This window comes from Neofelis nebulosa, chromosome 16, assembly GCF_028018385.1.
Source record: "Neofelis nebulosa isolate mNeoNeb1 chromosome 16, mNeoNeb1.pri, whole genome shotgun sequence".
NCBI classification, from domain to species: Eukaryota; Metazoa; Chordata; class Mammalia; order Carnivora; family Felidae; genus Neofelis; species Neofelis nebulosa.
In genome coordinates this window covers 32,003,633-32,029,132 of record NC_080797.1, presented here as the reverse complement: position 1 = coordinate 32,029,132, position 25,500 = coordinate 32,003,633, and the positions used below count along the sequence as shown (strand labels likewise).

Here is a 25,500-nt window from a genome sequence, read left to right as displayed (position 1 = left end):
AAATCAAAGATGGACGCTTAACCACCTGAGCCACCCAGGCGCCCCAGGAGTAAAAGTGACTCATCACTTACTCGTACCGCACCCAGTGCTCATCACAACGAATGCCCACTTTAATACCCGTCACCCATTTAGCCCATCCCCAGCCCACCTCCCTCCACCAACCCTCAGTTGATTCTCTATAGCTCAGAGTGTCCATTCTTTGTTTCTTTCCAAATCACTGCCTTCATCGTGGATTTGTCTTTGCAGAAGATGGAATGATCCCCATAGGCTGGAGGAAGCAGTAGTTTCATTTGATTTCATTGGGCTTACAAATTCTGCAAATATGTGTTACCACACAAGCAGAAAACAGTTTTTTCCCCATTTAAAAAATTTTCTGTTAATTGAATGATAAAGTCAATTGAGAACAGGATCTAGCTATTGATAATGCTTTGTCCTGATCATAACCATTCAATTCAACAAACATCTTCTGAATACTTACCAGGTGAAATGTACTGGGGGAGGCAGAAATTTTTGAAATTCTCATTCAGTAATTGGGGACTGATTAAATTATGCCCACACAAGGGGAGCGAATGCAACCATTAATAAGTTTTGAAGACTAAGGATACGAAAAATGCTGATAATATATGTTAAAAAAAGCACTTTACAAAGTGATCTATTCAGTATAATTTCCAATTTATCTACAACGTTTTTGAAACCTAAAAAGAAGGGGCACCTGGGTGGCTCAGTCGGTTGAGCAGCCGGCTTCGGCTCAGGTCACGATCTTGCGGTCCGTGAGTTCGAGCCCCGCGTCGGGCTCTGTGCTGACAGCTCAGAGCCTGGAGCCTGTTTCGGGTTCTATGTCTCCCTCTCTCTGACCCTCCCCCGTTCATGCTCTGTCTCTCTCTGTCTCAAAAATAATTTAGCGTTAAAAAAAAAAAAAAAAAAGAATATGTACCTAAACGTTAATGTTATTTCTGGATGAGTAAAAAAACCTCAAACTTTTTCCATATTCTAATTTCTCTATGATGAAAAAAGTTCATTTTGTAACCAGATGATCGTATGATTTCGTTGTTTTGTTGTTTTTAAAGTTTTTATTTAAAAAAAATTTTTTTGGGGGGGCACCTGGGTGGCTCAGTCGGTTAAGCGTCCGACTTCAGCTCAGGTCATGATCTCGTGGTCCGTGAGTTCGAGCCCTGCATCGGGCTCTGTGCTGACAGCTCGGAGCCTGGAGCCTGTTTCAGATTCTGTGTCTCCCTCTCTCTGGCCCTCCCCTGTTCATGCTCTGTCTCTCCCTGTCTCAAAAATAAATAAAACATTAAAAAAAAATTTTTAAAAAAAATTTTTTTTAAATTTTGAGCGAAAGAGAGTGAGGGAAGGGGGGGGGAGCGGGGAGGAGAGAAAATCCCAAGCAAGCTCAGCACTGTTGGTACAGAGTCCAATGTGGGGCTCAAACTCATGAACCTACGAGATCACGACCTGAGCCGAGATCAAGTGTCAGAGGCTTAACCGACTGAGCCACCCACGTGTCCCTTGTTGTTTTTAAAGGATGTATGCCTGCTGTATAGGATTATGGGAAATGGGCACATTTATCCCCACTCCAGGGATCGATTCGGATCTCTCAGAAAAGGTGGGATTGCATGTGGTCTTTGAAGGGAGACCATAAGCCAATATTCAGAAAGAACAACACATACACCAAGAGAAAGACGCTGGTTAGGAACACGTGCACACATGTGCATCACAGATGAACCGAGCGGCTGGACCAGGTGGGGTGAGTCGGGAGAGCATCAGGGTGAGCTGGGGAGAGCACTGGAAACTTCAGTAAGAGGTTCGGATTTTGCTCTGAACACTGGACAAAATCATTAAAGGTTTTAGATTTGGGGCAAGAGACTCAGATGAGGAGTAGATCTGTGTTTTAGACAGATGGTTCTGGAAAGGAGTGACGAGTAGGGCAAAGGGAAGGCTGGGAAACACTTAGAAGGTATGCTCCTGGTGTCTTCTGTTTTTTCTGGCTGATCCTGAATTTTTCAGACATCTTCCCGAATTTTTCTTGCTTCCTCTCTCCCTTAATTGTTGCGTCCTCCTGAGTACTGTGTACTGTCCCCATGATTCCCCCGCTATACCCACCTTCAGAATGCTGTTGGTTTCAGTCCCGAGCTCCAGCCCGGATCTCTTTCCTTGGCTCAAAGGCTCCAAACCAGTATGTGTTTAATTATGTCCAGTTCACCTTCACCTGCTGACTCCCCAGCCTCCCAGAAATGTCTTTCTTCCCAAGTCTGCTTCTCTCTCTCCTCTATCTAGACCCTGGGCATAGTCTCCATTTCCCCATCCTACCCGTTCCTGAAGACTGAAACTTGGCATGTCCTCACAAAAGACGCAGAAGGACAAATATTGTGTGATTCTACTTAAAAAAGATCCCTAGAATAGTCGAATTCATAGAGACAGAAATTAGAACAGTGGTTGCCAGGGGCTGGGAAGGGAGGGAATGGGGAGTGAGATTTTAATGGGGACAGAGTTTCTGTTTGGGGATGATAAAAAAGGTTGGTGATGGTTGCACAATATTGTAACAGTAATTAGTGCCACTGAATGGTACACTAAAAAATGGTTAAAATGGTCAATTTTATGTTGTGTATATATTACCACAATTAAAAATTTTTTTTAAATAATAAAGCCTGTTTGGCCTGGTTTGAATTAGTTTCTCCCGGTCTTATTTGACAATGGAAGCCTGTATCAAAAGAAAAAGTGTTCTAAAGTGTAACATATATTCGCATCATTTAGATGTTGAAGGAACACGCTTTGGGCAACGTTCCCACATTTTTGGGAACAGAGAAGAGGAATTAAGTTCCTCATTGCCTCACACCCTGTTGGAACTCAATGCATTTCCTTCAGAAATGTTATTAGAAATGGTGATTAGGCTTTTCCTTAGGGCAATTACGGGTCAGCTAGTTTCTGTGCCGACCTAATATCGTTATTTCTATGGGAGAGGGTATTTGGAGCTTTAGCCTGAAAAGGAAATTCTAGAACACTGTTCACTCACATTGGAGAGAGTTTTATTTCGACAGGTCTAAGTGCACAGTCTGCTCGCTTTATATTTTGAAGGATAGGCGGTTCCACCTGTTTTGGGGGTAACTTCCAGTTTCTGGTCACTGTCACCAGTCTGGAGGTGTTGAAACTCAGGTTTGAGCACAGGGAATTGTGTGAGTGAGAGAGGTACCGAAATGGGCAGCTTGGGGCGTTGCATTTCTTCCTCCATTCGCCTCTGTCTCAGGACCCAGACCCATCTGGGTCTGAGGCAGGAAGTACTTTAGAGGCTCCGCCCACTTGAAGGCTTCATGTCTTAAACCCACCTGCCGATCTGAGAATCAGAGCCACACTCAGGTTCCGTTGGCGACCGTGTTGCTCGCTTTCAGGACCACCCTGACCTGGCCTTGTCACTGACTCCTATATCCTGAGATGTTCAGAATTGACATGCTCACCCTCTTCTTTCTGAGCCCCCTTCCTGCCCTGCTTAGATGCCTGACCTTTTGCTTTGGTTGCCTTTCTGAATTTGTTTCGGGAATCCATATAATGCCCCAAGACTGCACATCTCAAGAGGGTGCCCTTGTGCAGTGCACAACCTATGTGGCTGACCATGTCCTAAAGACTCCCAGGTCTTTGTCTATCTACCCTCCTCCCCAGGAACTGGAATCCTGCCCTGAAATTTCAGCATAGGGCCACGTTTCTAATGTCAGCTTATTTCTTTACTTGGAATGTACGTGCTTCTTGTGAAAACTTCCAACCTTATAGAAGTACATTTCCCACAGTCCTCTCTTAGGTAATTGTGATTAAAAATTGGCTATATATATATATATATATATATATATATATATATATATATTCTTTTAGGTTTTTTTTTCCCCCTCCCTGTTCAGGTACTAGTAGGCATGTCTGTACTTTTTTCTCATGTGTGTGCACTTGACTGAAACTCTTCCTATTCCTACTATTTTGCAGCTTACTTTTTTTTTCCCACTTAACTATGCATCTGGGACATCTTTCCATTTTGGCAAGTAGAGATCTCTTTCATGATTTAATGTCTGTATTGTATTTCATTATTTGGATGTACCTTGATTTATCTAAGCGGTCCCACTGATGGACAACTGGAGTTTTTCCAGCTTTCTTTCTACTGCATATCATGTAGCCGTGAAGAATCTTAAGCATATAAATCTTTGCACAATTGCATAAGAGCTTCTCTGGAAGAAATTCCTAGGTAGAGTGGCTAGGTCAAACAGTATAAACATCTTAAATTTTAATTGCCGGATCATCTTCCTAACCACCTTGCTCCCCCCAGCAGTGTGGTTCAGGATTTGTTCCCTCCACCTCACCAACACTGGGTAGCCTTTTAAAGCTTTACTAATCTGATAGGTGTTGAGTTTGCATTAAACAATTTTTTTTTTCACTTGTTCCCTCATGGCTAAACTGAGGCGATACCGGTGACCCAAGGTTAAAAGTTTTACGTTTTTCACTTGTTTATGGGCCCGTTTTATTTCATTAGGTTCCCGCCCAGACCTCTACTGACTATACACTTTTATTCTATATTTCAGTCCGTTCTCTCCTTCAGACCACTCCCTGCCTCAAAGCTGCAGAGCGATGCCCAGCCCAGGACTTGCAGTGGGAAAGACTCGGGTCACCCCCTAGCTCCACAGATGGTGTGACCTTTGACACTTTCCTTAACTTCTCTGTGTGCCCCGCCCCCGCCCCATGTCCTCATTTGAAAACTGAGATGCTAATTTGTCTTTCAGGATTAAATGGGGTAATTTTTATGTAAAGCACTTAGCCCTTGCCTCTTCCTGTGTAAATGTTCAGGAAATACTAATCACTGTTATTATTGTTCTAATAAGTTGTGCCCTTTGTTTTCTAACTTAAGCTTTCTGACCAGTAGCAATATTGAGATGGCGAAGGATTTACGGTGCTCAGATATTTACGGTGTTTTATATCTTCCTCTTCCCCTTTCCCATAACCGCCCTGAGCCTCAAGCACTAATGAAGTTGCTTGCCTCTAAATGTCACCCTTGGCAGCATGATTCTGACCAAGCACCTCCGTTCTTTCTTTTTATCGTAACTGAGTTACATGTAATTGGATGTTAAAACCATATGGCTAAAGGTAGCTGCTTACGAATTTTTTATGTTTATTCAGAGGGTTGTGAGGTTTGTGATTTAAAAAAAATTTTTTTAATGTTTATTTATTTTTGAGAGAGAGAGACACACACATACACGCGCGCACACACACACACACACACACACACACACACACACACAGAGCGCGATTGGGGGAGGGACAGAGAGAGAGGGAGACACAGAATCCAAAGCAGGCTCCAGGCTCCGAGCTGTCAGCACAGAGCCCAACGCGGAGCTCGAACCCACTGAGGGCAAGATCATGACCTGAGCAGGAGTCAGTTGCTTAACCAATTGAGCCACCCAGGCGCCCCTGTGTTTTGTTTTGTTTCGTTTTGTGTTTTTTTTTTAATTTTTTTTTTTAACGTTTATTTACTTTTGAGACAGACAGAGACAGAACATGAACAGGGGAGGGGCAGAGAGAGAGAGGGAGACACAGAATCTGAAACAGGCTTCAGGCTCTGAGCTGTCAGCACAGAGCCTGACGCGGGGCTCGAACCCACGGACCGTGAGATCATGACCTGAGCTGAAGTCGGACGCTCAACTGACCAAGCCACCCAGGCGCCCCTGTTTCGTTTTGTTTTAATCTAAGCCAACATTTAGAAGTTAGGCCATTAATATAAAAATCGAGATTTCTAGGGGCGCCTGGGTGGCTCAGTCGGTTGAGCGCCGACTTCGGCTCAGGTCATGATCTCGCGGTCCATGAGTTCGAGCCCCGCATCGGGCCCCTGTGCTGACAGCTCAGAGCCCGGAGCCTGTTTCAATTCTGTGTCTCCCTCTCTCTGACCCTCCCCCATTCATGCTCTGTCTCTCTCTGTCTCAAAAATAAATAAACGTTAAAAAAAAAAAATCTAGATTTCTAGCTTTTCTGGAGAAATAGTTTGGAGATGTTGGCAAGCATCCACGAGAGCTGGGTTGCTGCTACCTTCTGTAGACAGGGCATGGGTTCTCCAGGTTTCCAGGCCATGCCGTTTTCTGTCCTCTCCAACCCGTGCAGCTGGGTATCGTTGGTAATTCATCACCACAAGGCCCTGTTGTTTTCGAAACCATAGAGGAATATTTCTTGGTACCCATGTACCAAGGTAAAAATATTAAAACAAGCATATTTCTATGTATAGGCGAGTGATATTCCCAAGTGTTTAATTTGCTGAGGAATTATGTCGTTTTAGCCATGGGTTTCATTCACTGACCCCACCCCACCTGCCAAGGCAATGAACATGTGATTCATGTATGAATCAGTTCTAACAGCCTGCCCCTACAGGGCTTTCTTTCTCACTTTCTCTCCTCCTGTTACCCCAATAGTTCTCAGTCTTAAACTGGACGTTTTTTAAAAATACTCAGGCCTGGGTGTTGGGGTGTTTTACCCTCTGCCTCACTGCTTTCCTAAAGAGCGGAAGAACCTCCTTGGAGGGGTCAAGAGAGGAACGTCTATTGGACTTCTGTCTAGGAGCGTCATCTGTCTTCCTTGGCGTATACTGTCTCTTGGGAACTCCAGGATTCCCCTCAGAACTGCGGGTTGTAAGTTCTGGGATTCTTGGACTCTGAGGTTGCCCTGCCTGGAAGGGCCGATGGGCGAATGAGACTGGCCATGCCCTAGTTCTCATAAAGGAGAGGAGCACTTCCATTCTTTTCTTTCCTGTGTTCTCTTCTTTGTTTGTTTGTTTGTTTATTTTTTAGTATTTATTTATTTTTGAGAGAGACAGAGACAGAATGCGAGTGGGTTAGGGGCAGAGAGAGAGGGAGACACAGAATCCGAAGCAGGCTCCAGGCTCTGAGCGGTCAGCACAGAGCCCGATGCGGGGCTTTGGACCCACGAGCTATGAGATCATGACCCGAGCCGAAGCCGGACACTCAACCGACTGAGCCATCCAGGCGCCCCTTTCCTGTGTTCTTTTCTCTGGATCCATCCTTTGGTCTCAGAGTAACAACACAGGGCCGGGCTCTGACCGTGGACTTGGGGATGGTGCATCCGTGCCGCGGGTGTGGCTGTAGGCCCTGGCACAGCTCTCCCTGGGCAACAAGAACCTACCAGCTCCAGGTGGTGGAGGCCCATTCACCGGGGCTTGGGATCCACATGGGGGTTGAGGCCAAAGCTTCACCCAGTGGGTATCCGTACTCACTCAACTGGAGCTGCCTCTTGACCCGTTTCCCCCCAAATGTGGTCTAGTTGGGGACCTGGGTGCCACCATCAATCCCGAGTATCCTGGTACTGACCCCTCGCGCCTCCCTGCCAGCACGTACAGAACGAAATACTCCACCTGTGCTCCCAGACAGCCTGTCCTTCCTTTTAGAGTGTTTATATTTTACCATCATTTTTTGTTTACATGTCTGTTTCCCTTACTGGAATCTAAGCTCCCCGATTGCCTGTTACCATATTAATGTCCTCGGTACCCAGGACATAACTGATGTTCCATAAATATTTCCTAAGGGATTTAGGTCTTAAAAATTTTATTGACTTTTGCTATATGAAAAACTTCTCTGGGTGCCGTGGGAATATAAGAAGGTCAAAATGCAGTTTGTATTCTGAAGGAGTTCATTATCCAGTTAATAACCTTCATTTATACATTCAGTTATTCAACATTTCTTTCTTTCTTTCTTTCTTTCTTGCTTTCTTGCTTTCTTGCTTTCTTGCTTTCTTGCTTTCTTGCTTTCTTGCTTTCTTGCTTTCTTGCTTTCTTGCTTTCTTTTTTTTTCCTAAGTAATCTCTACACCCAGTGTGGGGCTTGACCTCACAACCCTGAGATCAAGAGTCGGGTGCTGCATTGACCGAGCCGGCCAGGCGCCCCCAGTTCTGCACCATTTCTAAGGTCTGGCTAGCTTGGCCCTGGGGATGTAAAGTTACCGAGGTGTGTAGCCTAGTGTCAAATGGCTTCCAGTCTAGTAGGGGAGACAGATATAAAACACACACGCCATAATGTGAAAGTGCAATGATACAATTTCTAGTAACGGTTACATATATAGAGTAAAACATAAGTAGCTCAAAACCATAAGGGAAGAACTATCACAAAGCAGTGCACGGCTTAGGTGGTTGTTAGGGGGAAATAAAGCTCAACTTTCCTATCGGAGACCAAGGGCCACTTAGAAGTGTCTGCTGGGAATGGGGCTCCACTGTGAAATCAGTGATCCATGGCATGTGGCAGTACAGCAAAGGCCCTGAGATAGCCTGCATTAAAAAACCCATCCAGGGGCCCCGGTGGCTCGGCCGGTTAAGCGTCCAACTCTTGGTCTCAGCTCAGGTCATGGTCTTGAGGTTCGTGAGTTCGAGCCCCGCGTGGGGCTCTGTACGAATGGTGCGGGAGCCTGTGTGGAATTCTGTCTCTGCTCTCTGCTCCTCCCCTGCTTGTGCTCTGTCTCTCTCTGTCTCTCAAAATAAATAAATAAACTAAAAAAAAAAAAAAATTAAAAAAAAAAAAAACCATCCAACTGTGTTTGACTTAGTGTTTCCCACACTCACTTGAAACAGTCACTCACTTGACTGTGGAGCTCTTTTTCCCTCACCATTTTAACATCCTTTGGAACTGTCATTCCTTCAAATCATTGAGGGAAATGCCAATGTAGGTACCATCTGTAATTAGACAGTTGGTGGGTCTTCACGTTTTGGGGGCGCATGGACCTTTTTAGAATTAATGGTGGGGGGGAGGATTGTACACCATCTATGCGTTCCTTGAAGCCTGTCCAAGACCGCTGTCCATGGTCAGGGACGGAAAAGAAGGGCGCAGATCCCAGTAAGAGGGATGCCTGTGGACCAGGACAAAAGAGGCTGGAAAAGATGGTCCTGGATCAATGCCAGTCACTTTGGAAGGGGGTGGGGAGAGGTTGTGCAGGGAGAGGGGGCCACAGCGGAGTCGGGGAGGCCAACTGCGTAAAGGCTGAAATGCCTGGCACAGAACAGCAGTCCTTAATGACCAACTGACTATGAAGGTCAAGGGAGAGCCGAGGCCAAAGATGACTTTACCGACAGAGACTAGCGTTCTAGTAGGATTATTTACAGAAAACAGCAACTTCTTGCGGCTGAAACTTCATTCAACATGTCAAAACCGATGTCGGTGTCGTGTTGAAATGCCCCACCTGGCCTTTATTAACTAGTGCCGAATCTCCCCAAGTGAAAATTCACTGTAAGAACCGAATTCGCCATCTAACTGGGCATCCTACCTTGAACAGTTAAAAATCAGATTGGTCTGACTTCTAATTTTAGAAGGAATCAGGCTGACCTTCATTGCGCTGTTGCTAACTGGAGCCCGTTACCTGGGTGACTAGATTTACAATATGTCAGTATGCAAATACCATCTGCCCAAGAGGAGGAAGGAAGAAAGGCCTTCCTCCTCTGGGGGGTTGTCAGCAGTTCTGGAACTGTCTTCCTCTGGGAATGGGGCGGAGGGCAGAGAAAGAAGAGAAAGGAAAACCAGGGACGACGTGATTTTTCCAGGAGTTTGTGGTTTGCCTTGTGGACAGTCCTATAAGGCACATTATTAGGGGGCGATCTATAGGTGGGGTTGAGATTTTTTTACCTTGCTTCTGGAGGAGTGAGCAGAAAGGGTCATTGATACTACACACCCAGTGTGTCCCCAAGCCCTCTGATTCAGATCCATTGCAATAGCTTAATGAAGTCTTTGAATAGATGATTCCGTCCTCCACAGCGCATTTAGGAATCTAATTTCCAATGGATAGGAGCGTATGAGCTAGATAGGGAACCCGCTGCCTTTCTTGGGCGCGCTCTCATGAAGGGTGAACTAGAAGGGGATAGTCCATTTCATTTTCCTGCACGATGGGTTGACTGGGTGAGCCGAAGGGATTTTCTCCCATAGAATCTCTATATTCAGCCCTCGTCCTGTGTGTTGTTCCAGGCTGGGGTTTAGAATCCCATTTGGAAACATTCAAATCCGAAGGCAGGCAACTTCTCTTCCTTTTCGCGAAATAACTGTCACATCAGCCGTCGGCTCCAGAAATGTCTTCCACCCACGCATTTTGTGCGTCCAAATTAGATGGACTCATTAATTTAAATTTTTACTTTAAAATCTCGGGGATTTCTGTGAGTGGGTATGCTTCTTTTAATTGCCGTGTGTCACGATGTGTGTAGGAGGAAGGCTTTCCAGGACGAGGGCTGAGAACCTTAGGCTCCTGGCTTCTAATTTTGTCCCCGCTGCTAACTCCCCCTGTGACCTCTTCTCTCCTTGCTCTCTTCGGTACTGCTGTCTCCCACCTCTTTAAAAAACTCTTCCTAGGGGCGCCTGGGTGGCGCAGTCGGTTAAGCGTCCGACTTCAGCCAGGTCACGATCTCACGGTCCGTGAGTTCGAGCCCCGCGTCGGGCTCTGGGCTGATGGCTCGGAGCCTGGAGCCTGTTTCCGATTCTGTGTCTCCCTCTCTCTCTGCCCCTCCCCCGTTCATGCTCTGTCTCTCTCTGTCCCAAAAACTAAATAAAAAACGTTGAAAAAAAAAAAATTTTAAAAAACTCTTCCTAATATCAACCTGAAACTGTCAGCAGCACGGGAGGGTGAGGAAACTCACGTTCCTTACAGGGTACTTTTTCCAGCCTTATAAATAAATAACCTTTTATCTGGATGCCACACAAGTGGCCGAGGAGATTATGCCAGAGACAGGGGACAGTGAATCCTGGAGCCGGACTCCCTGGGTTCAAATCCCAACTCAACTGCTTCATAGCTTTGGGCAAGTTGTGCAGCCTGTCTGTGCACCAGTTTCCTTATCTGTAAAATGGGGATAAAAATACTTAACCTACCTTGGGGCGCCTGGCTGGTTTAGAAGAGCATGCAACTCTTGATCTCGGGGTTGTGAGTTCAAGCCCCATGTTGGGTGTAGAGATTACTTTGTTTGTTTGTTTGTTTGTTTGTTTGTTTTGAGAGAGAGGGAGAGAGAGAGAGCAAGCCAAGCGGGGGGCAGAGAAAGCGGGAGAGAGAAATCCCAAGCAGGCTCCACACTTGTAGCGCAGAGCCCGATGCAGGGCTCGAACTCACAAACTGTGAGATCATGACCTGAGCCGAAAGCAAGAGTCGGACGCTTACCTGACTGAGCCACCCCGGCACCTGGGTGTAGGGATTACTTAAACATAAAAATCTTCAAAACAAAACAAAACACAAAACACTTACCTAGCTCAAAGGGTTGTTAAGGATTGAAGACGTATAAACAGTTTAGAACCCTGCTGACCTAGAGAAGTTAGAACAGGGTGGTGGCTTTTATTTTTGTTATTATTTTATATTTTTATTATTTTATTTTATTATTGTTACTTTTTATTATTATTATTATTATTTCTGTTGTGCATCGACAGGGCTCCTGGGAAGAAGTGACATTTTGCTGTGGGCAAGGAAGTGTGTAGGATTTGCTTGTAGGCTGTGACCTCCCCCCCTCTTCTTGCCAAGCTAGTGCCATCTAGGCACAGGTGAAGCCTTTTTTCCCCATGAGACGCCTCCTGGGTAACCGCAGACCCCGCTGCTCTGCTCCATTCCTAACTCCTTCTCCACTTCCCGTCTGTGCCACATAATCAGTAGATTTGGATGTGCTACTGAAGCTTCTAATAGTCTGTTGTGTCCAGTTTAGCTCTCCGTTGGTAATGAAAAGAGGCCATGTGGCTGGATAGTTGCCCATGGTATTTGTCCATTGGATGTGCCCACGTGTAAAATAACGGTGACGGAAGCAAAGAAAACCTTACCCTTCCGTAGCTTACTCTTGGCTTTCGAAGTCACTTGTTTGACTTTTCTTGTTTCTACAAGTAACTTAACACCTGTCACCCAAAAAGTAAGGATGACACGTTATCGGCAGGGATGTAAAATGGGGCGGCTGCTACAGAGAACAGTTTGACGGTTCCTCAACAGGTTAAACACAGAGTTGCCATGTGGCCCAGCCGTTCCACCCCTAGGTGTCTACCCAAGAGAACTGAAGACGTGTGACCTACGTCCACACAAAGGCTGGTACACATTATGTTTATAGCAGCATTATTTATACTAACCCAAAAGTAGAAACAACCCAGATGTCTATCAGCTGAGGAATGAACAAAATGTGGTGTTTCCATGCAATGGAACATTATTTGGTTTAAAAAAAAAAAGGAAGGAAGGAAATACTGATACATACTACGACATGGATGAATCTTAAAAACACGATTCTAGGGGCCCCTGGGGGGGCTTAGTCGTTTGAGCTTCTGACTTTGGCTCGGGTCATGGTCTCGCAGTTCGTGAGTTCAAGCCCCACATCAGGCTCTCTGCTCTCCGCAGCGGAGCCCGTTTCAGAAACTGTCCCTGTCTCTCTTTGTCCCTCCGCTGCTTTCACTCTCCGTCTCTGTCTCTCTCTCAAAAATAAATAAACATTAAAAAAATATTCTAAATTAAAGAAGTAGTCACAAAAGGCCACATGTTGAATGATACCATCGGTATAAAATATCCAGAGTAGGCATATCCCTAGAGACAGAACATACGTTGGTGGTTGATAGGAGCTGGGAGGAGGGAAGGGTGGGGTGTGACTGAAAATGTTCCGGAACTAGATAGCGGTGATAGTTGTACAGCCCTGTGAATGTACTAAAAACCACTGAATTGTGTACTCAAAAAAAAAAAAAGAAAAAAAAAAAAGGTATGAGAAGATCTGTATAATCTATTGCCGAGTTTCAAGTCATTTCCAGGGTTACTTTTTCAAGAGTAGCTGTCACCTGAAATAGAATAAGAAGTGACTTACTTAATTTGCAAGAAAAAAAAAAAAAGAAAAATTAAAATTACCAAGAATGGCTTTTCACCCCAAACCTTTGAATATAAACCATACACATGTGTTATAAGTCAGTTCTCAGGACTCAAACAGTTACTTGTACACCAATGTTTGTAACAGCGTTACTCACAATAATAGCCAAAGGGTGGAAACAACCCAAATATCCATCAGCAGATGTATGGATAAACAAAATGTGGTCTATCCATGCCATGGACTATTAGCCTTAAAAAACAATGAAATTCTGGCACTCGCTACAACATGGATGAACCTTGAAGACATTATGCCCAAGTGAAAGAAGCCGGACACAAAAGGACACACACATGTTGTGTGATTCCACTCATACGAGGTACCTAGAATAGCCAAGTCCATACATAGAGACAGACAGGAGATTAGAGGTCATGGGGGTGGGGGGAGGAGTTGGGAGGGATTGGAAGTTGTTGTCCGATGAGTATGGAGTTTCTTCTTGAGATGATGAAAAAGTCTGGGAATGGGTGGTGGTCGTGGTCGAACAACATCGTGAATGTACTTAACAGCACTGAATTGTACATTTAAAACTAGTTAAAACGATGGGGCGCCTGGGTGGCTCAGTCGGCTAAGCGTCCGACTTCGGCTCAGGTCATGATCTTACAGTTTGTGAGTTCGAGTCCCGTGTCGGGCTCTGTGCTGACAGTTTGGAGCCTGGAGCCTGCTTTGGATTGATTCTGTGTCTCCCTCTCTCTCTGCCCCTCCCCCACTTGTGCTCCGTTTCTCAAAAATGAATAAATGTAAAAAAAATTTTTTTTAAACTGAAAACGGTCGATTTTGGTAATGTATATTTTACCACAGTAAAAAAAAGGGGGGGGGGGTAAGGATCCTATGAAGACCAACACTTCCTGCTCATTTTGTTTGTCACATTCTCTTTGCTGTCAACCCTTTGAAACTGGATACATTCTCTTTCATCCTGGCGTTGCCTTGGGGACTTGTTGGGGGGGGGGCGGGGGTGCCGGAACAAGGATACAGAGAGTCAGAAGGGCCACCGGTTGGCCTCAAAGTTGCTGGTTGATAAACTACCTCTCCAGGTCATAAGTCCAGAATGCAAGAGGAGCTCAGAAGATAGATTTCTTAACGTAGTAATTTCTGAAATTGTACCCGATTTCCTCTGTCTTGCCTATTTCATTCAGTGTCTCAGGAGAGCAGGATTTGACTGCCATTTGCCTTTCTCTATCAGTTATCTGCTTCTTTTAAGCAAGGACGAAACACCCTCAGGCTGCCATTGCCATTAACGAATAGTGCCTTCCCTGCAGCCAGCCAAGTACCCTACAAATGCCGGCTGCCTCTGGGCTACAGGTACCATGAGTGTGCAGCCTGGGGCCTCTCTTCCAAAGCGAGGTGAAGAAAGGTATTGGAACTTTCCAAACTTAGATCCCCGGTTACAACCTGGTCGTAACTCTCCGCATTGCTAGACAGTTCGCAGAGGCAGCTAGCACTTAAGCAAACAAAGGAGTTCGGTGACCTTCAAATGTTATTCTAGGCATGAAGTGGCTTGAATAACTCTTTCAACACAGCGAGAACTCCCATTGTTCAATTGTATATGAAGCAGCAAGTGCTCTTCTTTGCATTCAATTGCGCTTCTGTTCTCAGAAGGTCTCAAAGACACTAAAACTAATTGCTCTCATTCCTGCAAGTCTATTTCAACTTTTAGCCAGTACAACAGCTTCCCTGGATGCTACTGGTCATTTTCCTAAAAGATGGATAGGTGCCACAATAGGTTTCGCAAACAGGAAAGACCCTAATTCTGGAAAGACCCCGTGGCTTGCATAGTAGACGGACCGCTCTCCCTTTGATTATGGGGCCAAAGTTAAGGAGAGGAGCACTGGCAAGGGGGAAGCAAGGAGAAGGTGCAGGATTCATTTCCCAGGACAGTTCTGTCTCAGTCTTTCCCCTTTAGGGCCTTGTGATTGGCTGTGGGTTTATGTTCAGTAGTAAACACAAGTGCCTTGATCGCTTTCCAGAGGTCAGACCCGTCCCCAGACCTCTCCACTTATCTGAGTTGCAGTTGGTTTCTCAGCAAACGGTCTGATAGCTGAGATGGAAGCTTCCGCTTCTTGCAGCTCAAAGCCTTCTGTCTTCACGGCAGAGCTCGTGTGGAAACCCTCCTCTTCGCCAGAGACGAGGTCTGTCTTGTTCCAGTGCCTCCGGGGCCTGGCACACACTGAGTGCTTGTTCAGTGCACAAGCCAGGACGGACAAGGCTCTCCAGAACCAAGGCTTGTCCCCACAACCACGGTATGGAGAAATCTCGCACTCTGCCGTGAAGGCCAGCTACCCCTGTGGCCTTGAGTTCTAGCATGTCCTATCTTTGGTTCTTCATGGCAGTCAATAATGACTAATTCGTTCAGCTTCATATATATACACACACACACACACACACACATATATATATATTTAAAATTTTTTTTAATGTTTATTTATTTTTGAGAGAGAGAGAGAGAGAGAGAGAGAGAAAGAGAGACAGAGCTCGAGAGGGGAAGGGCCAGAGAGAGAGGGAGACACAGAATCTGAAGCAGGCTCCAGGCTCCGAGCTGTGAGCTGTCAGCACAGAGCCCGATGCGGGGCTTGAACTCACGAACCATGAGATCATGACTTGAGCCGAAGTTGGACGCTTAATGGACTGGACCACCCAGGTGTGTGTATATACATATATATATATATATATATATATATATATGTATATACACACACATATACACATATATATATACACACACACCTATGTATGTGTGTGTGTATATATATATATACCTATGTATGTGTGTTTGTGTGTGTGTATATATATATATACATAGATATATGTGTATATATACATATATATATGTGGAACCCATATACATACATATATATGTACATATAGATACATATATCTATGTATCTATATGTATGTGTACATATAGATACATATATCTATGTATCTATATGTATGTGTACATATAGATACATATATCTATGTATCTATATGTATGTGTACATATAGATACATATATCTATGTATCTATATGTATGTGTATGTATACATATATGTATGTATGTATATACATAGATACATATATCTATGTATGTATATATATCTATGTATATATATATACACACACACACACATATATATAATATTAACATATTTTTAATGTTTATTTATTTTTGAGAAAGCGAGAGAGAGAGCAAGGAGGGGCAGGGAAAGAGAGGGAGACAGAATCCCAAGCAGGCTCCATGCTGTCAGCACAGAGCCCGACGCGGGGCTTGAACCCACGAACCAGGAGATCGTGACCAGAGCTGAAACCAAGAGTCGGACGCTTAACCGACTGAGCCACCCAGGTGCCCCAGCTTCTCATTTATAAACACGAGGGGATGACCCCTCCTGCTCGAGCTGATGCTCATAAAGTGGCCGATAGATGCTGCACCTTACCAGTTTGGCTATTCAGTATTGGCATCAAATGAATTCTTGGGGCTAGAATACCACCCCAAAGGCGAGCCAGTGTTGGAAGGGGCAGATCAAATGTGCACTCTTGCTTTTTCCTGCACTGTGAAGAATGTAGTTACCTTCCCTTACGGGGTCAGGTAGATTACGCCGAGCGTCCTGGAAATGATTTGCAGTCTTGTGGCAGCCACGGGTTGCAGACTTCTGCTTGCACCAGCATAAAGCCTATCCTGAGCCCGTCCCTTGGCGTTAAATTGCTCTATTTCTATTCAGTTGGGTCCAAAACTTAGGACGGGTTAAGCATCGGTGTATGATGCTATTTCTCTGAGTTCGTCACAAAAGATTTTTTTTTTTTTGAATTAAAGTCCATCACCCAGCTCCTTCTTAAATCTTTTTATCAGCTTTTTCATTCCTGCACCCTGGCATAATGACACAGGTATTCCGTAAGCAAGACACCTCAGAGGGCTGCTTATAAAAATCCAGGAGGAAAGATAAATATGCGATGATGCACTGATATCTTGAAAATATGAGCTGCAAGTTTGTATTTTCCTTGTGGGATCGGATATTGGTTTTCGTGGTTTATTGACCTGGCAGGGAGATCTGACGAAACACCGGAGAACCTTACACCTTTGTTTTTTGTTTTTTTTTGAAACCTCCTTGTCTGCTTGGAGAAATCTGGACATTGAATCACGGAGTCAGAAAGACTAAGGGGTTGGCAGCCGTGTCCTTGTGGAACCCAAGTCAGATTCAGCCCTTGGTAGCAAAAGCACGCACTACCTTTCCAAAAGGAAAGGATTTGGAATTGGTCTTGCTGTAGAGTTGCTCTCAGTCGGAGCCCCAGGCTGACTAGCAGATGGAGGGGGAGGGTCATGAAATGAGATGGTCCTTTCTCAATAAGGAGCTGGTGTTTTCATGGACGCATGTTAGGGATGGGGGGATCAGCATGCATTTTGTATTTAATCATTCTTTCTGGACTGTCAGGGTCTTTGCAAGTCGTCATAGTCAAACCGTGTTACTTGGGAGCATCGTTACTGTGAACCCTCCAGAATGCCAATATCAAGGACTTTTAACTCAGGGCACCTGGGTGGCTCAGTCGGTTAAGCGGCCAACTTCATCTCACGGTTCATGAGTTGGAGCCCCAGGTCAGGCTCTGTGCCGACAGCTTAGAGCCCGGAACCAGCTTCAGATTGTGTGTGTGTGTGTGTGTGTGTGTGTGTGTGTGTGTGTGTGTGTGTGTCTGTCTCTCTGTGCCCCTCCCCTGTTCATGCTCTGTCTCTCTCTCTCTCTCAAAAATAAATAAACATTAAAAAATAACAATGATAAAGACATTTAACTCTAGGCCATCACGAGCCAGACAAGTAACCAGCAGGGCAGGAATCGGGCATTCATGCAACATTGTCTCTGAGAGAAGTCCTTTGCTAAAGTTCTCCCGTTGGCGCAGCCCAGCACCCTCAAATTAGCGTCCAAACCAAAGATCCATCAAATGTAAAAGTCCCTGTCCTTAAATATTTTTTTTTTCATAGTGAAAAAGACAGACTCTCTGTTAGATGGCCACCGTGAGGTAGGAAGCAGGTGGGAGCCACACTCGCTGAAGAATGACACGTTCCCAGGCTTTTTTGAGAATTGGGATGAGGGGGGCACCTGGGTGGCTCAGTCGGTTCAGTGTGCAACTCTTGATTTCCACTCAGGTCATGGTCTCTTGGGTCGTGGATTCGAGCCGGGTGTCGTGCTCTGTGCTGATGGGGCTGAGCCTGCTTTGGATCCTCTGTCTCCCTCACGCTGTCCTTCCCACGCTCACACATGCGCTCACTCTCTTTCTCAAGAGATAAACATTAGGGGCGCCTGGGTGGCTCAGTCAGTTGAGCGTCCGACTTCCGCTCAGGTCATGATCTCACAGTCTGTGAGTTGGAGCCCCGCCTCGGGCTCTGGGCTGATGGCTCAGAGCCTGGAGCCTGCTTCCGATTCTGTATCTCCCCCTCTCTCTGCCCCTTCCCTGCTCATGCTCTGTCTCTCTCTGTCTCAAAAATAAATAAAAACATTAAGAAAAAAGAATTTTTTTAAAAAAAGATAAAACATTAAAAAGGAAAAGGGCGGGGGGGTGGCATATAGGTGATGGGGATGAAGAGGTGTACTTGTGATGAGCACCGGGTGACACACTGAAGTGTTGAATCACTCTGTTGTATACTTGGAGCTAATATTACACTACGCGAACTAACTGGAATCTAAATTAAGACATTTAAAGGAAAAGGATTGTCATGGAATAGACCTCACATACAATTCACCGTCTTGACCATTTTTTTATTGTTTTTTATTTATTTATTTATTTATTTATTTAATTTTTTTTTAACATTTATTTATTTTTGAGACAGAGAGACAGAGCACGAACGGGGGAGGGTCAGAGAGAGAGGGAGACACAGAATCGGAAACAGGCTCCAGGCTCTGAGCAGTCAGCACAGAGCCCGACGCGGGGCTTGAACTCACATACCGCGAGATCGTGACCTGAGCTGAAGCCGGACGTTTAACCGACTGAGCCACCCAGGCGCCCCCGTCTTGACCATTTTTTAAGGGTATGGTTCAGTGGCACTGAGTGCACTCACAGGGCTGTGCGACCATCACCACCGTCTGTCTCCAGGACGGTTCCGTCTTCCCATTACACACTGACTTCCCATCCTCCCTTGCAACTGCCATCCTACTTTCTGTCCCTGTGAAGCTGACTACTTTGTAAGTGGAAGTTCCCAGGCTTTTTTATATTTGGGAAGTGTTCGATCTGACGACCATCTAAGAAGATTTTTACAGAAAGAAGAGCTCGTCTTGGGCAAAGGGTCCGATCTTCTTTGGTTTTTGCGTCGTACGGGCGTGTGGCAATGCCCTGTTCTCATGCGTGTCCCTTACAGAGCCGTGGCATAACAGGGAAATGGGCAAAACAGATCTCAAGACCCAGCCAGATGCATTGCCCAACAGAAGGAGCAGTAACTACGGCGGTCTGGGTACAGTTTTACATTTTACAAGGCATTTTAATTTGTAAGTTTCTTCTCACTTGATTCTCACCATGGCCCATGAGGTATTTTGGTAGTCCCATTCTAATGATAAGAAACTGTGGCTCAGATAAGTAAATTGTCCAAGGTTACAAAGCTAATCAAAGGCAAAATCAGGACTTCAGCTCCGGGTTTCGATTTTAAAACCCCAGTGCTTTCCACCATAGCATGCGGTGAGCAATTATCACCTCTCTAGAGGTCCAGGTAATCGCCAGTCCTCAGAAAAGGGAACCTTCGGGGCACCTGGGTGGCTCAGTCGGTTGGGCATCTGACTTCAGCTCGGGTCATGATCTCACAACTTATGAGCTCGTGCTCCACGTCTGGCTCTGGAGCCTGCTTTGGATTCTGGTTCTCTCTCTCTCTCTCTCTCTCTCTCTCTATCAAAAATAAACACTAAAAAAAAAAAAAAAAAAGAAAAGGGAAGCTTCTCCAAATGTATCCCTAAGTGTCCGTGTTCTACTTTGTTAGCTTGGAAATGCATGGAAACGCTTTCCTGACCAGCTAGCCTCAACGAATCTTAGTGCAGCCTAATGGCTTGAGCCTCAGACCCCATTGATCTAGATCAGGGTCTAGACCAGCACGTCCAACAGAGATATGTGAGCCACAAATGCAAGCTGCAGTGGTTTCAATTGAAAGTGGTTTAAAATTTTTCTAGTAGCCACATGAAAGTGAGAAGAAACAGGTGAAGTTCATTTTGAGAATGGATTTCAGTTACCCAGTATATCCAAACCACTATCATTTCAATATGTAATCAACATAGAAATTAGGGGTAAAAACATTTGTTGTTGTTGTTGTTACCAAGTCCGCAAAATCCAGTGTGCATTTATACTTACAGCAATCCCAAGTCAGATGCTAAATTTTCATCGGTGGCATCTGATCTGAATTTAAATTTCATAAAAATTTCCAGTTGAAAAAGTAGATTCACATGCCCAAGGTGTTTCGACCTTGTGTAAAAGTTTTCTAATAGCTGAATCAAGTGTCAGTTTGAGTTTTTTTTTTTAACACTTATTTATTTATTTATTTATTTATTTTAATTTTTTTTTTTTCAACATTTTTTATTTATTTTTGGGACAGAGAGAGACAGAGCATGAACGGGGGAGGGGCAGAGAGAGAGGGAGACACAGAATCGGAAACAGGCTCCAGGCTCCGAGCCATCAGCCCAGAGCCTGACGCGGGGCTCGAACTCACGGACCGCGAGATCGTGACCTGGCTGAAGTCGGACGCTTAACCGACTGCGCCACCCAGGCGCCCCTTAATTTTTTTTTTTTAACGTTTATTTATTTTTGGGACAGAGAGAGACAGAGCATGAACGGGGGAGGGGCAAAGAGAGAGGGAGACACAGAATCGGAAGCAGGCTCCAGGCTCTGAGCCATCAGCCCAGAGCCCGACGCGGGGCTCGAACTCACGGACCGTGAGATCGTGACCTGGCTGAAGTCGGACGCTTAACCGACTGAGCCACCCAGGCGCCCCAACACTTATTTATTTTTGAGAGACAGAGCGTGAGCAGGGGAGGGGCAGAGAGCGAGAGGGAGACACAGAATCCGAAACAGGCTCCAGGCTCTGAGCTGTCAGCAAAGAACCTTACGCGGGGCTCGAACTCACAGTCTGTGAGATCATGAGCTGAGCCGAAGTCAGACGCTTAACTGACTGAGCCACCCAGGCGCCCCTGTCAGTTTTAAATTTCTATTTATTTATTTTTATTTATTTATTTATTTATTTATATTTTTATTTTTATTTATTTATTTTTTTTAGAGTCAGACAGTAAATATTTTCAACTTTGCCAGGCCATGCAGTCTGTGTTGAAAGTACTCAATGCTACTGCTGTGCGGCAAAAGCCACAGAATGAACGAGTAGTGCCGTGTTCCATTAAAACTGTATTTAACAACAACCACAACCACAACCACAACCACAGCTTCATTTAACAAACAAGAAACAGCCCACACGGTTTGCCGACCGCTGGTCCAGAACATTGTCCCGGTGCCTTAGCTGTGCTATGGATTACAGAAAACAGTCAGCTCTAGACCCTAGTTTTCCGAGGCGGTGAAAAGCTAGACTCATTGTATCTCCCTTCCTGTGTGCAATTACAATTTTGGCACCACTTGGTGTGAAGCTCTCAGGGCACCTGAAGATAAAACATCTCAGACTCTCTTTTCGGCGGGCTCTTTGCACATCATAGGGCAGTTGCTTCGAGGTCCATGTGTTGAGAGTGGAGAAAGCTGGAAGCATTTTGACAGAGCATTTACAGTGATGTGAATCCCGTGGGAAAGTCCCAAGAATGCCAAATTGTATCACCCCCTGCTCGTTCCTCTTTCCACACTGCCAGAGCGGAGACAGGCAGGAATTGTGCCCATTTCACAGCTGGAAAAACTACATGGTATCATGTTAAGTCAGAGGGCCAGACGTTTCCCCGTGGTTATGTGGTTATGTGGCATTCATCAATTTTAGTGGTAAAGGCAAAAGCACGTGTAAATTCTGATTCCTGGGCTGGGGCTTTGATGTCCTGAGTCATATCTTTGGGGAATAACTCCATTCAGAATGGGTCATGTGTATTACAAAGGGTTGCCCCACTTTTCACATCTTGATATTTAGGAATGGTATTGAGACCAATGGAGGAAGAGAAAGGGGACAGGAAGGGATGAGACAGGGATTGGTTGGAAGATGACAGCCGCTTGGTTGGTGCTTTAGGGTGGGGATATATGAGAGCCTGGCCTCGCAGAGATCTCTGAAGTGCAGCACTGGTGGTGGGGGGTGGTGGGGGGTGGGGGTGCAATGTAGTGAAAAATCATAGCTCGGGGTTCTCCTGAGCCTAAAACTTTGGGTCCAGTAATTCTGGCAAGGAGGACATTTCAGGTGTTGGTGGTGCTCAGTTAATAAACTATATACCCAGAGGTTCTGGCTCGGGGTCACCTTTTCTAAAATCAAGATTTGAGGTCGAACTATATTGAGTCACTTGACTGTGCCCAGTCGGAGAGTTTGCAATAGGACAGACTGAGAAAAACCCTTGGCTTCCCCAGACACGTTTGTGCCTTTTCTATTTTTTTATTTAAAAAAAAATTTTTTTTAACATTTATTTATTTTTGAGACAGAGAGAGACAGAGAATGAACAGGGGAGGGGCAGAGAGAGAGGGAGACACAGAATCTGAAACAGGCTCCAGGCTCTGAGCTGTCAGCACAGAGCCCGACGCGGGGCTCGAACCCACGGACCATGAGATCAGGACCTGAGCCGAAGTCGGACGCTCAACCGACCGAGCCACCCAGGCGCCCCACGTTTGTGCCTTTTCTTAAACTGTGCAGCTCTATCAAACTTGTGGCACTGTGTGCAAGTGGGAAGGATCTGAATCCCCATGATTTTTTTGTTTTTTTTTTGACAATAGAGATCATTATTTGGGGTAGCTGTTCCGATGACGGCTCACACGGAGGCTCAGCCCTGCAGCACAGAGCTGTCTGGAATCGTGATTGCCTGTAATGATGATTACCCAGACTCTGGAGTTAGAACAATAGATCTTACGAAGTTGGAGCTTACTTCCTCCACAAGTCCGTATGTGAGCACAGTTTAAACAACCTGGGTCTTTCACATGGTATCAGGCTTTGGTTATTCGGCTTCTGAAATAGCAAAGTTCAGAAGCGATGGAACTCATCCATCACTTCTTCCAAAATCATGGTGAGGCCCAGGTGTGTTAAAGCAATTCACCTGTCAGAGAAACAAAGGCTGAAGGTGGGTAAAGAAGAAACAGTAGACCTGTGGTCATGTCCCAGCTCTGCCACCTAGAAGCCACATGGCCCCGGAGAAAGTCAACCCTCTCTCAAGACTCAGTTTCCTAATTTGGAAGTCATCGTGAGCATGAAGTGATCGGATCTATTATCAGTTCACTGGCTTTAAAAGTCTTAAGAGTGCTTCTGAATCTTTGGATTTGCAGCCTTCATTTGACAAAGTTTGTTTGGAGACAGTGATGAGGAAGGTGGTATTTTCACTAAACTAGGGATGGAGCCTTGCAAAAAAATGGTATTCAGGAGGAAAGAAAAGACGGGTCCCCTAAAGATGGAACATTTTGGCTTCAGTACCATCAGGTACCCCATAAGTGCTGTGAATGCCTTCGCCGAATTTGCCCCAGTGGCTCTCAGCATTCAGTGTGCATCCGAGCCCGGTCCCCAACTGCCTCTTCCCCAAGGGTCTGGATGTCAAAGCACTGGAATGGCCTGGGATCCAACATTTTGAGGAATATGTCTGCCGACTTTGAGATCGATGGTTCAGGGACCATCTGTCCTACCCTCTACCGCGTCACTGAGAAACTGCTCGGTGCATGTGTCTGTGAGTTAATTTGTGGCTTTAAAAACAACGGCAAAACCTGTGCTTCTGGATGGCCCAGCTCAGACGGTCACAACCAGCAGAGCAGGCCTGATTTGCTTGGGAGGGAAAGGAGCGACAGCCGCAGAACCCTTGGCCATCTCCGCGTCTGGCCTTGAGTGTCCCGCCACCCCCAGTAATGTCACCTACTGCATCCAGCGTCTGTCGGTCGCCCCCAGACTGACGTTATCTTAGTGAGCTAAGGCTGGTGTCTGCCCCGCAGTGGCTCGTTCAGGAGCCGCTGGAATGATCAATGAGGCTGAGCAGACGGGCCCTTCTCTGGCCACTGGTGAATCAGCTGCCGGCCGCCTCGGCCCGTTCCCGTCTCCACAGAGCAGAAGCGCTTGAACCAGGGACGGCTCTTCTGTGTCAGGCATTGTCCTTAATGCCATGCATTCTTCACATGTGAGTGGGCTGGAGCTCCTGAAGACATGCGCCTTCTGCCAGACCCCTCCCCCACCCCCAACTAAAGCCCTTGGTGGCCTTTGGTTTTTGTTTTTACTTTAAAAAGTTTATTTATTTATTGTGTGAGAGAGAGAGAGCACAAGCTGGGGAGGGACCGAGAGAAAGCGAGAGAATCCCAGGCAGGCTCCGCACAGCCAGCGCAGAACCTGGCACGCGGCTCGAACCCACCAACCGCGAGCCCAAGTTGGACGCTTAACCGACTGACCCACCCAGGCGCCCCTTTACCGTCTTCCTTCTTGAAAGAGCCGTAGTTAGTCTTTATGAGCAAAAGTAAGAGCCAGAGTTACTAAGGGGAAGCCAGGTCAAACTTCTGATTGAAAATAAACTCAAAGATTGATTTTATCTTTGATGTTTCTCTCTCCCCTTCCTGTGTTTCTCCTCAGCACCCCCTCTTCCCCCCGGGTGTGCACAGCACGTGCACGCATGTACGCACATACACGCTCATGTGAAAAGCATTTTAAGTGCGGATCATCCTGGGGAGGCGTATGGCACAGAATCGTGGCACTGCCCTTTGAGGAGACCCAGCCTGCCGTTCCCATTGTCATGGTTACTGGCCTGGCCCCCAGGGCTGGTCTCAGACCAGAGGCTTTCAGCTCTTCTTCACACTCCCCTCCCTGCACCTGCCTCACAGCAAAAGAGGGACCTTCGGAGGTGTGTGTCTTCTCAGCCTTAGAATTGACCGCACTGTTGATTTGTCCGATTCATCTGCCCCCTTAATTTAAAATCTGTTTCTCTCTCTTAGGCACACAGATAGGAGACCTACAGCCCTGCCAGCCTGGGCTCTTTGGGGAACAACCCAGAACAACCCACCATTATTTTGCTACAGACCCAAGCCCCTTTTCCCCATCCCAGGGGCCTTGATGATAGTGACACAGTGTGTGTTGTTTTCACACCAAATCTGCCCGAAGGACCACAGCATCCTGTCTCCTGGCTCTGAGCAGACATCCTTTTTGCAAAAGGCATTTGACCCCCTCCTCTCTCTCTCTCTCTCTCTCTCTTCTCCATCAAATTAGTTTTGCCATGTGGAAAGTACACAGGGGGAAGAAATGCCTGTTGGCCCTGGGGTTTTCAGAGAGGCAGGAAGGAGAGTGGAACAGTTGACAAATGCAGACAGGGCAGAGAATGTTCCCATTGTATGTTGCTCCTTATTATCATTTTCCTGTAAGTACACGTGGCTTCTGGGAACCTCAGGCTGGAAGGCTCCACACTGTGGGTGCAATTGGATAAGAAAGAGTTAAAGACTCTGTAGATTCGCCTCTTTGCGGATCAGTCCGTAGAATACACGTTCCATTCTTGGTGGGGCTCCATCATCTGGAGTTGGCTAAAGCTTCAAGGTGATTCTCATGTCCAGCCACTCTTGAGAACTGCAGATCTAGG

General features: G+C 46.0%; 1 protein-coding gene across 4 annotated transcripts in view; it reads left to right on the top strand.

Annotated features, from left to right (window-relative positions):
* The window catches only part of LOC131497275 (cytoplasmic phosphatidylinositol transfer protein 1-like), a 104,933-nt gene that overhangs the window by 35,480 nt on the left and 43,953 nt on the right, over positions 1–25,500 (top strand). The window contains exon 1 of one of the 4 annotated variants that reach the window (XM_058703460.1): positions 24,217–24,774. The exons of the other annotated variants lie outside the window; for them this stretch is intronic. Within the exon in view, the coding sequence (XP_058559443.1) occupies positions 24,472–24,774 (303 nt within the window). The 5' untranslated portion in view covers positions 24,217–24,471. Of the gene's footprint in view, positions 1–24,216; positions 24,775–25,500 lie in introns of those variants that run through there. 4 annotated transcript variants of the gene reach the window in all.